The sequence below is a fragment of the Pteropus alecto genome, unplaced genomic scaffold, assembly GCF_000325575.1.
Source record: "Pteropus alecto unplaced genomic scaffold, ASM32557v1 scaffold276, whole genome shotgun sequence".
NCBI classification, from domain to species: Eukaryota; Metazoa; Chordata; class Mammalia; order Chiroptera; family Pteropodidae; genus Pteropus; species Pteropus alecto.
Window position 1 is genome coordinate 2,350,296 of NW_006438074.1, and position 14,942 is coordinate 2,365,237.

The following is a 14,942-nucleotide window of genomic DNA, read 5'->3' on the forward strand; positions in this document are numbered from 1 at the left end:
TCTCTCGTCTTTTACCATCATGGTTGAAAGCTTCTATGCATTAATTGCCCCCAGAACGACCCCCACCCCCAGCCCTCTATTTAATTTCAAATTCAATAAAACCATCTAAAACCTCTTGTAGTGTTTAATTCTTCTTTCCTACTGCTCTGTTCTTTTTAGGAAAAAATAAATAAATAATAATAGTATAAGAATTGAAGCTGTAAGGCAGTGTAAAAGTATCTTTAAACTCCAAATGGAAGAAAGCAGAATGACCCAAACCTCTGACATAGGAGAAAGTGATGAGCACTGACAAAATATAACAACAAATGGGCTATAGGTATTTCTTCAACTTAACTTTCACTTTAATGCTTTCCAGCAGCTATTTGAAAGCTCAGAGGTAGACAAGGTTCATAGTGGTGCATAGGGAAAAGGAATCAGAACACATCTTAAGTTTTCTTCTAGGCCTCAAATTCTATGATTAGGACCTTTAAAAGATGACTTTCAAGAAAGCCTAAAAGAACTGAAGTAATTAAACAAAATGACTTGAGGCTACACCTAAGGGAGACCTTTCAGCAGTAAAGGATTATTAAATATTGGAATTCGTTATACTAAAGTATGACATACAATTCATTTTGTAGACCAGAGGTTCTCAAACTTGATCAGGCATCAGAATCACCGTAGGTCTTATTAAAACCCAGCCGCTGGGCCCTAGCCACAGAGATTCTTATTCTATAGGTGGGGCCCAAGAATTTGCAGTATTTGCATTTCTAACAGTTTCCTGATGATGCTGCTATTGTTCTGCACACCATACACTGAGAACCACTGTTCTAGAACCTTGTCACTCTAAGTGTCATCCACTGACCAGCAGCATCAGCATCGCCAGGGACTTATTAGAAATGCAGATCTCAGATCCCACCTCCAGCCTATTGAATTCAAAAATTTATTTTTTAAAGGTCCCCAGGTGATTCGTAGGTGCATTAAAATTTGAGAAGCACTACTCTGGAAGCCTTCAGTGGTTGAAGCGCCTTCCCAACGTTACGAAGAGGCGGTGGAAAATAACCGTCACCCAAGTCTATTTCCGTGGTTCTACAACTCTGTGAATAAGGCTTTGTAACAAATTTAACTTAAAGCATCTTCCCAAAATTTCCATTCCCTGCCTCAGGTAGATTAGTCCACTCTCCATAGTTAAATTCTAGCAATGTTACTGCAGCCACATGCCTAAGGAGCATCTATAACTAACTGAAAAATACTCATTTGGCCAGAGTTACTACTAAGAAAGAGAGGTGATCTCAAACTTTGATTGCTTCTTGAACCACAAAAAGGAAATGAGTCTCCAAACCCAGCTACAGAGTCTATCTTGCTATGAATAATTAGATTTTTTTCTTATATGAATAACCAAGGAGCAGTGCCCCTTATTTTTGTCTGGAGCTGGCTGTGGGTCAGACTTGATGAAAACAACCTCGAGAAGCACATGTGTTCTGAAAGGTTAAGTGATAGGAATTTAGTATTTCTATCTTCAAAGTCACCCCTGAACAAAATCATTTGACCTGGTTCCCACCTAGTCAGCCTTGGGCACAACAGCAGCCTGACCAGCCCTGCCTGAGACTCACTCCCAGCCCTTTACAAGCCAGCCAAGCATTCACTAAAGACAGTTTATAATGAAGTCACATGCATACACTGCCAGCACATGGCAGCTATTAAACATTAGCTCTCTCCCCAAACCCCTGAAACAAACTAATATTTGAACTTTGAGTGGGAGTCCTTTGCATACAGAGTCTTCAGAACTCTGGTTCATGTGTTAAGTAGAATTCCAAACATTAGGTTAGGCAATAAAGTGAGGGCTTTTTCTCAGGGTGACTCTGCATGTTACCCCTCAGCTCACACTGAGGAAGCTACAAGGCCAGGCCTGTAAGCCAGATCTCTTTAGGTGCTGCCAACTCATCCTGTTCAGCACATGCCCCTAATAGTATATTACTGAAAGTCTCTCTGAAATGGATCTCTAGAGTTCAGATCTTTGGCTCGGCTACAAAGGGCCTGAGAGCCAACTTTTCCATGACGTGCTTGCAGGCCAGTTTGTTTGGAGTGCGTCATGGGGAGCGAGATGTGGGGTGGGGATGCTACAGCAAAGCCTGGGCATTCACTGCCTGAGGACTGCCAAACTGGGAGAGGGGTCTTTCCCAGGTCATGGCTGTGAGCCAAGCATCCTTTCACTCACTGCCAGCCACCAGAGTGGAGCCAGCGAGGGTACTAAGACATCTTGCCTCCTTCTCTGAGTGGGTCCTGGCTTATACGAGGAGTGTGGGGAAAGCCCTGCTCAGATGGTGGCCTCTCGCGCCAAACCCCAGAATGGACATATCACAAAGGTAACATTTGCAAAAGTGGCAGTTAGTGGCACTGCCAAGGAGGAACAAGAATCTTCTGGTGTCAGAAGCCTGGTTTCTCAACAGGGTAAACCCCTGAGTTCTCTAAGCACAGAATGGTGTCTGTCACTGAGAAACCACTACTCGCAGCAGCTCAGCTGTCACCAGTGACCGTGAGAGTGTGGGAGCAGGAAGGCCATCAGCTGCACCCCTCAGCCAGGGCTGCACAACACATGTCCTTACCAGCCCTGATCTCTGAAGCCGCCTTTTCCCAATAGGCTGAAGAAAGAGACATGAGGCAGGGAGGCAAGTACAGCTGGGGTTCATTAATGGCAACCCAAGGTTCACTTGGAAAGATGCCAGTCTTCCCCTTTGCTATTGGCTGACCCAACAGGGCCATCTGGAGCACAAAATCTGGCATCAACCCTCTATGGAAAGTTTGCCTAAAACCTCAAAATAAATGTTTTTCCTCAATAAGCAATTCGAACTTTCTTGCTCACATGCATCTTAATGTGGTTTTAGAAGTGCACAAATTGTGGGAAGTGGGGGCTTAGGAAGAAGTTTGCCCACATGACGAGTTATTTGTAAAAGCAACCCTAGGACATTATCTTAATTCTGAAATCCTAAAAAAAAAGGAGCTGTGGGGACATTAATTCAGAGGATCAATCAGAGTATGCAAACATTTGGGTCTCATTACTACTCACTTCAGAAAAAGTTCATTTCAGATTCAGCCCTGGTATCCAAAGAGGGTAGGAACTGCAACTGTTGCTGATATGGGAGGACAGACTCTTGGCCATTAAAGAACTTACTATGTTCAAGACACTGTTCTAAGTGGCCTACAAATACTAACACATTTTATCCTCATAACGACCCTATGAGGCCAGCACGATCAACCTCACTTTAAATAAGGAAACCAAGCAGAGAAAACTCACCCAAGATCACATGTAGTCGCTGACAGGGCTGGGATCTGAAGCCAGAGAATCTGCCTCCCTGGCCCATGATCTTAAGCACGATGCTACAATCTCACCCTATACTTTTTGCCAGATTTTCCAACCCAAGCCTGATGGATATGAATGTATTTATGGGAGAATATGAAAATGAGACATGCTAGGAATCTGGAATAAATGTCACTAAACCCAAGAAGACTTGGAAACAGGATTCTATTTCCAGTTGAATATGGGTATGGGGAGTAGGGAGGGTAAAGGGAGTGCTCAGTGCACCTCTCCTTGCCACTCAGTGTGACCTGGAAACTTTCTAGAAATGCAAATTGTTGGGCTTCATCCCAGACCTGCTGCTGAATAAGAAGCTGCACTTTAACAAGATCCCAAGGGATTCAAGTGTACATAAAGTCTGAAAAGGGCTGCTCTAATGGTTTCACTTACTCACCACCACCTGTACCATCTGATGCTAAGGCTGTCCCTGAACATTTCTAGTGGTCACCCACAGTCATCACAGAACTCTAGATTTGCCTTCAAACCAAACACTCTCCTGTCTTCAGAGTTAACTTGAGTGGCAAGTACTCAAAAGCCTACCTTGCCCCAAATCCCACCCTGCTCCCCCAACCTCCCCATCCCTTCCCAAGCCCCACTCGAGCTTCTTTCTCCACTTTAACTCTCCACGGCCCCCTTTCAGATGCTCTGTTAGATTAAAACATTGTCTCTTCAGGAAACACTCCACACTGGTCTTCTATTCTCAATTTTGCATACCAGCTAGACTATCTACACTTCCTAGCCCCACCACCTCAACATGTGATCCTCCAATCTAGGCTCCAAACGTGCTCCATCACACACACACGCACACACACGTGTACACACACACACACGCACACACACAATCCCTTAAGTTATCATCAACATCAAATTCAAATTCCTCAACCTCCTACTGGTCACCCCACAGTCCCAAGGGGATACTTCCTTTTATTAATCCTGGAACCCCCGCCACATTTCATTGCTGCAGCCAGTGGCGAACTGGGGCTGGAAGGAGTCCACCGCCCCAGGTGTGAGCCTTCTTTAAAAGTACGTTTGCTCTGTGGTTCCAATTTAATCACTTAATCTGTCTAGACTTTAGTTTCCTAAAACGATAAAATTGGCTGAGATGGTGTAGCCCCTCCCCCAGAGCCTCGGCTGGGCGGGGCCTGAGGAGAGAGCTGGGCAGGGCCTGAGGGAGTACTTAACAAGCTCCCAGGTGATGCAGATGCTGCTGGTCGGGGACAATACTTTGAGAGTCCCTGTACAAAATTATCTATCTGTAAGATCTCTTTCAGCCTTAAAATTATATTTTTCCAATTCAGTCAAATAAATGTTCTACATTATTTTATCAAAGAGCTAACAAAGAACAAGAGAAACTTCACCTGTCTCGCATAAATCAAGTTGTTTCCCATATTTTCATTTCTTTCTGCAAACTAGATTGCCAATTCTTATTCACCTTACATAGTTCATATAACATCTTTAACAGTGCTAGACGTTCAGGAGGCAATTAATAATTTTTTTTAATGGAATTACACAGCAAGACTAAGGTTTACACAGAATAGAGAAATCCAGAAAACAGTATAGGATAAAGCCCAATGAAGCACATGGTCAGAAGTCACTCAGCTGGACAACCTAGGCTACCCTGCCAGAAGGGTAAATCATCAAAAACAAACAAACAAACAAACAAAAACTCTTTTTTTCCCAACTACAGTCTGTCCAGCAACCCACTGCCTTCCTAAATATTCCATAAGGTAAGCAGAACTACTTTGATAGCTTCTGGATAAAGAATCAAATAAACATGATCCGTTCAGACTGCCAATTATTTGCTCCTACCTTACCTAGTTGTGACATTTCTCCTGATTGTGTTTGGCTTTGAGGTTTTAAATATACAGTGTCTGCTGCCATCTGGTGGTAATTTCTAATAGATGTAGGCCATGAAATAGATACTATACATTTCTTTTCTCAGATCCCTGGATAAAGCATGAGTCTAGATTAAAATTCCTGAATAACTGAATTTTCAGGAAAATTCTTCATCTGTGACTTAAAATTCTGGCTGAAGCAAATAGTGTGGTCACAATCACAAGCTAGAACTGGATTCAGGCTAAATACCCTATCTTGGTATTTAATAGCTTTGTAACATTTGTCCATTAGTGAACTTCTCTTAAGCTTAATTTCCTCTTCTATGAAATGTGGATGTAGGTAGTGCCATCTTTGTGAGAATTCAACAGGATAATACATGTGAGTGCTTGAAAAACTGCCCGGCCCTTAGTAATAAGCCTTTGATATATCCTTGGTTGATGGTGAAGATGATGATGATGTAAATCATTTGTTCTCAGCTCCAGGCCAATAAAATCAGAATGCCCAAGTACTCAAGCTCACTATCCAGAGATTCTGATTTAACTGGTCTAAGAGTAGGACAGTGGGTAGAGATAGGTAGTTGGCTAGCAGTGCATCAAGATGGTCTTAAAACTCCCCAGGTGATTTTAATAAAAAGTACTATAGTAAACAACCCACAGAAAAGCCATGTGCTCATTTGCAGATCACTGCAGACCTAGTGCAATCCAATCAGTCAATCGCATTTATGGAATATTTGCCATGTACAGAGTATAAATGGGTCATGAGAAAAAAAAAATCAACATGGTCCCTGCTCCATGTATGACAATCTAAATGGGAGGATGAAGTAGCAGAGGGTGGGTGGTGTCATGAATAGTTGTAGATTATAGCCTGGAAAGGAGAGCTCTTAGTGCGTGGGCCTCACAGCTACTCAGAGAGAGAAGGGAGAGAGGCAGAGAGACCGTGGGAGAGAAGGTTGGGTTTTCAGGGCTAGTCGTGTAAAGAGGGGGGGTGACAACAACAGAAGAACTGTTCCCTTCCCCTGTCCCCTACCACCACCCCTACACAGACACACAGACACACAGACATGGGCGCAGCTCGGCTGAGGTGCAGCCAGTAGGCCTAGCCCAATTGCCCAGCAGGACCAGTGTTTGTTCAGCAAGGTGCCCAACTCCCACTTATTTGCTTTAATAGAAATGTTGTAAGTGACCCACAATAACTGATTTTTTTATATCCTTTTGTTCATTTCTTAGGATTTTAGGATTTTTCAGCATCCTTTCCATCTTGATTCGCATTCTATTTAGGTGGCTAAAAACCTTGGCTTGGGTTTTAATAGCACTAGCAGTCAGAAGAGTAGCAGGCATGCATAACGAGCGCCTGTGTGCTGGGTACCTGGAGTAGCTAAACAATAGATTAATACATGCCGGTCAACCAGAGATGACCACACCTAACATGCTAAGGGACTTCCTTCCAGTCACGTGTGTACATGTATGTGCATACCCCCGTTTGAAAAAGACATTAATACAGTCAATAGAAATATGGTGAGGTTGATATTTTGACATAGTAAGTTTTTAAAAAGTGGCACAATAATATGAACTATATAATCAACTTATCTTTTTAAAACTAAATATGCATATATTATATATGTAAATATATATTTAATATTTGGAAGGATACTCTTAAGTTGTGACTCCCTCTGGGAAGAGAGGAAAAACTATTAGAGATCACCTAGGGAATGAAAACAAAGTTTCGCTTCTACTCTATGTACTTGTGTAATGTTGAAATTTTTGCAAAGAGCATATATGAGTTTTATTTTTTTTAATGTTAGGAACAGTAGTTAGGACCCTAATAAGTGAATTCGTACGTTGTCCATGTCTATGTACAAATGTGTGTGATAAGTGTGAACATATTGGTGTGGTTGCACCTATGTGTGTATGGTGAGCCTGTGTGTATAGCATATATACATATATAAAGTATATGTGGTATGTGTGAACACATAGGTCATATTGTGGTGTATGAGGAAATGTAGGTATACATAGTATATGCATACATAGTATAAGTATACACACATACACATAAAATTACTTTTGGCTTATGTGTTACTAAATTTATGAAAATATATAAAATCTTCTATTGAAATAGAAGATTTTATCTTGGAATCTCCTAAAATATTTTATATATAATAAAATGTACTTGCTGACATTTTCCCAAAGTTGAGATGATCCATTTTACTTTGTCTTTATCATCTCCCCCTAAAATGGCACATACATAAACATCTTACATAACTAGGAACTCTTCAACCAGAGCATATTCTGGTCTAAAAAGGCTTTCGGAAAAAATAATTAAGCTGGCATTTTATTTATGAGACCACATTATGGCCTTTAGGTAGACATAGAAACAAATCCCAAATTCTGAGCTCTAAACCCTCACACAATATATTTCTTCAATTTTTATGGTATCTGATTTGGCAACAACTCTTCGGTTTGCATTTTCGTTAGCTCATTCTAAATTAAATTTGAATACATTTTTTAAAATTGTATAAGAAGAGAATTTCTGTGCCTTGGCCAATGGCCCACTAATTTAAATCCATATTGAACACAACAGAGTTCCAATGTGACAGGACAACTGCAATAATCATTGATGAATTAAAGACATTAAATGGGCAAAATTTATGATGTGTAAATTATCTCACTAAAAGCTATTAAAATTTTTGTTTAAAGTTCATTTTAAAAGGGAGCAATTCATAATCTCCATACACAACAAAAAGATATTTTCCTGACTGATGGCTTCTTTATTTCTAGTAGTATAGGGAAGTACCAGATTCCAGGGGAAGGAACAGGGTCACAGAGGGCTACAATAGAATCTTGGGCCTGGCACTCCCCGGAATCACAAGAGACCCCGCTCACCCAGGCTGTATGAATTCTTTGCTCTTCCCATAGGAGGACTACAACCAGCTGAGGCCTCTCTCCTACCCCAACACTGATGTGTTTTTGATCTGCTTCTCTGTCGTAAATCCTGCCTCTTACCACAATGTCCAGGAGGAATGGGTCCCGGAGCTGAAGGACTGCATGCCTCATGTGCCTTACATCCTCATAGGCACCCAGGTTAACAGGCGGGTGATGGCAGGGTGGGGTGGGTGGGGCAGGAGGGTGGCCAAAAAGGAAAGACGGTTTGTGTATCCCTTGAACATCCTGTTCTATCAGACACTATAGAAGAGTATCTCAGATATATCAATCCCATGAACAGCTGTTCTTAATATCTGCATGATTATTTAGCCACAATTGAAAAAATAGAGCTATTTGATGTGAAGCAGGAAGTTGTGATGTGGCCTTTAAAAATTAATCTTGGCTTTTTATTTTTAAATAACATATTAATTTTTTTGAAATAGATGCCCATCTCCAGCCATAAGCCAGAGGAATGACATGGGGATGTCAATTATACTTATTAGCCAATATTTTTTATATCTAAAATCCATGATTGTTTGAAAGTCACAAAATAGGTGTGAATGTCAAAATGACCCCCGCAATCAGAATAGCCACATTATGATAGAAACTCCTTAGTAATACTCCTGGAGAAGGAAGACAGAAATTTACTCTTTTCTATTTTCTTTAAGCCTTTGGTCTTCCAGATTTTTTTAAAAAAAAAAGTTAAAGCAAATATACCAGATAAACAAATCTGTGATTATAAAGGCCTTTAAAATGTTTTGAAAGCTAATGAAGTTCATAGTTTGAATTTCCAACAGTAATTGCACAGAACTGTTAAATATTGTTCCAACTTTCTATAGTTTTAAATAGATTTTGTTCTTTGCTATATTAAACTGAAGTTACTATCCCAGAGACACAGAAATGAATAATACTGAAGGATTTTATTGTTATCTGTTTCATATGCTGTTGTTTTCTATTTCTCATTTTATATTCTGCTTAACAAAGAGAAATTTTTAAAAACATAAAGGTAGAAAAATATTTACCAGAGAAGATATGGACATATAATTAACACATCAATAAATCAGAATACAGTTAATGCTTCTGCTCTGAAAGTTGTTTGTTTAAATTAAGTCTTTTGCCTTAATCCCAGATGATAATGTTTGACCGTATTGATGGAGTCCTGATCCCTGTTGCCAAAATATGTGATGGGATATGCAAACATCTCTGTGTAATTCGAGACTAATTTATAACAGATGGACACTAAGTAGAACAATGAAGGCCAAAAACAAAAACAGAACAACAAAAACTACACAAATTAGTAAAGCTGCACAATGCTTATAAATGAAACCCTCGTATATAAATTTAATATATGAATATATTGGTTTTCCTTTAAAACACAAGCTTATGTGTGCCCACATTCACACCCATTCATATATGCATGGGTTCATATACACAGTGAGATTTTAAAGCAACTAAAATATTTAATTAAATTATAAAACCTAATCCATGCTATTTTCAAAGTAGTTCTACCTTTGAAAAGATTAATGCTTATTCCTGGAACAAATCCTTAGAAATTCCTCTCTAGAACTTGCCTTCAGCTGCAGTACATTCAGTAAAATATTTTCACAGCAGCCCTTTGAGGGATGAAGATTTGGTTTGGAAAAGCCAAAATTATCTATTTTTCTAGGAAATAAATTATTAAAAATGAGTAACCTAATTTGGGATCAAATGAGCATCACTGTAAGGTAGTAAGATTTATCAATTATTTTATGTGTCCCATAAAGGCTCTAGAAATAAATGGGAATTTTCAAAAACATCTGAACGGCCACAGAATCATTGGAGTAAGTCCTGGGGAAAATACAAGAAAAGCCTCATGTATATATTTACAAAAAAATTATTTTAATTTTTAGACATAATATGGACATGTGTATGTGCTTCTTTAAAGAAGATTTGGCAACTACATAGATGTCAAAGGGAAAAATATCTCTATTATGTCACAGTTTAAAATACCTGGTAATGCCTGAAAAAATAAATGACCTTATCACATGTATGTTTTTGCCAGATTGATCTCCGCGATGACCCCAAAACCTTGGCCCGTTTGCTGTATATGAAAGAGAAACCGCTCACTTACGAGCATGGCGTGAAGCTTGCAAAAGCGGTACAGTCAGATTTGAATTTAATTTTAAATGTATGCTGAAAGAAGAGTTTGGTGTATGCTTCAGCATGAGTGAGCTACACAGCTTTTGCTTTAAAGTACAATGTGTTCAGAATCTTCTCTGCATTATATTCTCCCCTCTGTTCTAGTCAGGCCAGAAGGGACCATTTGGTTAGCATTCTTGTCAGCCAGCATTATCTGTTTTTCATTAAGAAAGAAACTTGGTGAATTTAAACAGCTGGGACACTTAGCATTTGATTTAGCAACCTCTATAATATCCATTTGCCATATTTAGTATGAATAAAGAGAGTCATTAGATATGTATTTATAAATCTCACTGCTTATTATCGGTATAACTCATTTAAATGACCCCATAAAAGGCACTGTGTGATTTTGGGGGGGAGAAACTTAGCTTAGCATCTGGCAGGGTTATATTTGTTCAGTATTTCTCACCATATAATGCATGGCCACTTAGAGAGGCTGGCTTATGTCACAAACAGCTTCTGGAAGAGTAATGCAGACCAAAAAGTAACTAGTTGGAGAATCCAAGTTGCAGATAATAGCAACTTGCTCACAGCTGGTTGTTCTCACAGACCTTTCTTCATTCTTGAGAGCTTAACATGAATAGTGATTTGGGGGCGGGGGGTGTGGATACTTAGAAAGTATTTGCCATACACCAAATCTTTGTCACCCAATTACCACCAACATGTGTGTAAAAGCAGTCACTAAAATGGACACAAGAGGACGAAGTACTTTATGTAAGAGAAGGCTTATAAATCATATTTTCATAACCTGAATCCACCCCTCACTGATTTAGTCATGAATCCATTGACACAGGCCAGAGATTTCAGAAATTTATTTTACTTTCTAAACTAACCCTGCATGCCCCAAGCAGAATTAGTAGTAGCCCTTTAAACTGGTCAAGAATAATGTTAATTGCAAATTTTTCATTAACAAAAACACACAAATTCCTCTTATTAAAATTATAGGTACCAAAACTAAATATGGTACACTTGAATAGAAGCGAATTTAATAAAAATTATGTTTTTATGAGTTCAATACATGAGAACATCTCACAAATATTTGAGAGACCGAAAGCATTCTACTTCTGTGAATAGTAATGTCAGAACCATCGTTACAATACCATGCACTTTACAAACTCTGTCTCATTCCAGCCTCATGATAACCTTCCTAGGCAGATAGTGTTTGTCTCATCTTACAGTTGAGGAAGCAGAGTCATGGGGAGATAAACATATTTGATTTGCCAGCTGATAATAACAGAAACAATTCTAATCCAGCCTTGGGGACATCACCCCGGTGCACCTGACCGCTGTGAAAATTGTCTCTTCCCACCTTTAGTTTCCCTCCTATAAAATGGATACATGTCAATACGTTCTTCTATCTTTTCCTCAGACATCCAGCTTAAATTATCTCACTAAGGTGCATAAATATACACCTCCATAAATAATTGTACGTGATTCCGCGCTATACATTTTTCACAACAAAAAGGTCCAGGAGACTCAGCACCAGCTTTTTGCAGAAACGTGATTTCTATGTCCCTTGCTTCTGGTCTATCTTCCACCAGCATCCTGTCAGTGTCCTCACCTGACTTCTCATTTGGGAAGTTATTCTTTCCCTCTGGAAAAAAAAAAAAAAAGTCATTCCAAAGCCTCCCATCTCATTTCATATTTATTTTAAGAACAATGACTGAGTTCACCACTTTATTGCCTTTTGCCAGTTTCTCCTAGCAACTGCTCCTAGGTACAGAGAGAATCATGTTTAGCTTACGAAATCCAATTTAGAAGAAAACGAAGCAAGATTTTAACTTGTTTCATCACAATTCGTGTAATTATAGAGATGCTTTAAGTTTCTCTGCTCCTTGACTTTCCTGTCAAGTAGTTTATAATAACAGCTGGCATTTATGGAGTGTTTGCAGTGTGCTAGGCTTGGTGCCAAGCGCTTTACATGCCTGGTCTTAATTAATCCTCACAGCAACCCCCTGAGGCGCTGATATCATATCTCTACTTTCCTAGAGGAAACTGAGGTTCAGAGAAGTTAAGTCACAGCGCTAGAAAGTGGCAGAGCTGAGATGTGACAGTGGGCTTTAACCACCACACTCCTCTGCCCCCTCCCATAATCTGAGAATAAATCTTCAGGTTTGGGCATCTTTTTTATAGCCAAAGCCCCATATTTTAATGTGCATATTCTCTCCATAACTTAAAACACTTTGCAAGTTCATATTTTTCTTATCCAATTCCTTTTGTTCAGTACTTTTCAATTTCCAAAGAGTTTTTTATCTATCATCTCTTTTTGGTCTCAAAGGGCATTTTACTTTTAAGGAGCATCTTCAGATCACACATATTTATGATTCTTTATACTTCAAAGTAAACTATATTTACATAAATGTTTTGTATCAATTTATAATAGTCATTGTTAACCTTTTACTTGTTATCCCTCTTCATTTCATCATTTTTTAATTTTCAGCCTCATTCCTTGTTCATTTGTGTATGTCCATATTGCTAGATTTATTCCACAATAATTGACTGAACATTCAATATGTGCCAAGAGTTATGCTATTCCTTAGCTCTAAGATTATAATTCTTTGCACATTCTCTTTCCCAATTCCAGTTGATGCAACCTAAACATGATTTCCTAAGTTCAGACTCCCTAAGGTATTTCCTGATAAAACACTACCATTTTTTCTTTTTCAGCCTTTGGCCTCTTTTTGCCTACTCCTGCCATCTCCTTCTCCTGCTTGTGCCTTGTCTATTGTTGTTCTCACTCTTTGTCTTAGCACCTGTTTCCTGCTGGGTTTGTAACAGGTACCTGTGGGGTATAAAGCAGCAAAATTGCTGCAAAAATCCTGTAATCAATGTTCAGGCATGTTAATCAGCTGCAGCCTTTAATACCCTCCTCCTGACTGCAAAAGTCACCATTAACCTCCTTGTTTTGTGTGCCAACAATTTCTTCTTTTTCCCATGGTCATGAACACCTGTCACTTCATCGCTGGGGTTTGAGTTACAGAGATGAGTGAGAGAGAGACAGCCCTGCTCTCAAAAGGCCCATAGGCTAGAAGAGGAGAGAGACAGGCAAACAACAGCATACCAGCTGAATAAATACAGCACGTGTGTGCACAGCACTGAGGTAGCAGAGAAAAGGGAGTGATGGACACATTCAGAAGAGAAGGATTCAGAGAAAATTTCTTGGAGCAGTTGACATCTGAGCCAGGTCTATAGAATAAGGATATTTGTTAGGTGGACTAAGTTAGGGGACTGGAGAGAAAAGTATCTCAAATTGGGAGACCAGTACATACAAAGGCATCCTTTAAAGCATAAGGAGCACATTGGCAAGTGATGGGTCAAATTTCACCTACGAACGTTTTGATCAGTCCACACAGGTGTTTTTAATGTGAACTGGTGGCCAACATTGAACAATTTGGACACTTTACATAAACATACACATCTCCGGCATCTAAAAAAAATTAGACATCTGGCAACACTAGCCAGCATTTCCATATCAACTACAAATTTTAAACAGTCTTTGAGACAAGGCATGTACCCTTCGGTTTGCCACAGTCCCCCTCACTCCTTATTAACCTACACTCAAGCAACACACTCACATTATCCACCCTTGAGTTGGCAATCTCTACAGTCTTAAAAAATTCAACAGCAAATACATCCAGCTTACAAATGTTTTTCCTCTTTCAGCAATTTGATCATAATGCTGATCTGTGGAGATAGAATTTCTTTTACAAGCCATTCGGTTTTCCTTTTCTTGGCTCTCAGGTTGCCCTCTCTGTGTACCTTTCCTAATTCTTAAATAAGGAATAGAGAACTTCCCTGCTATAAGCCATTTCTTTAGATACCAGCTTATTCTGTTTATTCCACTAACATCTTCTCTTCTCTCCATTTATAGGAAATGCCTTGCTTTTCCTTTTCATGTTCTCTCGTCATCCTCACTAAGTTCATGACAACTTTGTTCATTACTTTTGCTCTTTCAGCCCCATTTCTTCACATTTGCTCTTAAGAGTAGCTAAGACTCTGACTCTGGAGACAGATTCAAATCTCTGCCATTTTCTTAGTTGTGTAGCCTTAGGGACATTACTTACCCCTCTGGGCATCAGTTTTCTGAGCTGCAAATGAGGATGGTTATAGACTTACCTCATAAAGTTCTCGTGACATTTTAATGAGCCAGCGTACCTCAAGGTCTAGGTCAGCAAACTATCGTGGTTGTTAATTCTGTGCCCTCTCAGTATTTCTGCAGCAGGGGAGATCTCTTTGCCTCTATTCCTTCATGTTACACTCTATCTTATCTATATATGTCCTACTTCTAGGAGGGTGACCTGGAAGAAGTATTAGATTTTTTTTTTCCATTTGAATAGTCATTGTAGATTTGTTTGTTTGTTCATTAATTTCATCTTTTCAGACTCATGTTCTCTATACCTCTGATAGAGAGGTATTGTCCCAGCTTTGGGACAATAAATTTTAGCTACTATTACAAAGTTATTAGAAAAGTATTCTCTCAGTTTACAATTCCTCAGTCTCTATTTTTTTCTTGAAAATAAATCTTTTTTTTTTTTTTTTTGCCAGATGGGATGGGATTGGGGGGCTAAACGAAAAAGGGGAAGGGATTAAGAAGTACAAATTGGTAGTTACAAAATAGTCATGAGATATAAAATACAGCATAGGGAATATAGTCAATAATATTATAATAACTAAGTATT

General features: G+C 39.2%; 1 protein-coding gene across 1 annotated transcript in view; it reads left to right on the plus strand.

The window, feature by feature from the left end:
* RHOJ (ras homolog family member J) overlaps window positions 1–14,942 on the plus strand; it is a 79,486-nt gene that overhangs the window by 56,898 nt on the left and 7,646 nt on the right. Inside the window, exons 3-4 of the mRNA XM_006915173.3 lie at window positions 8,080–8,244; window positions 10,127–10,222. Coding sequence (XP_006915235.2) covers window positions 8,080–8,244; window positions 10,127–10,222 — 261 coding nt within the window. The remainder of the gene's footprint in view (window positions 1–8,079; window positions 8,245–10,126; window positions 10,223–14,942) is intronic.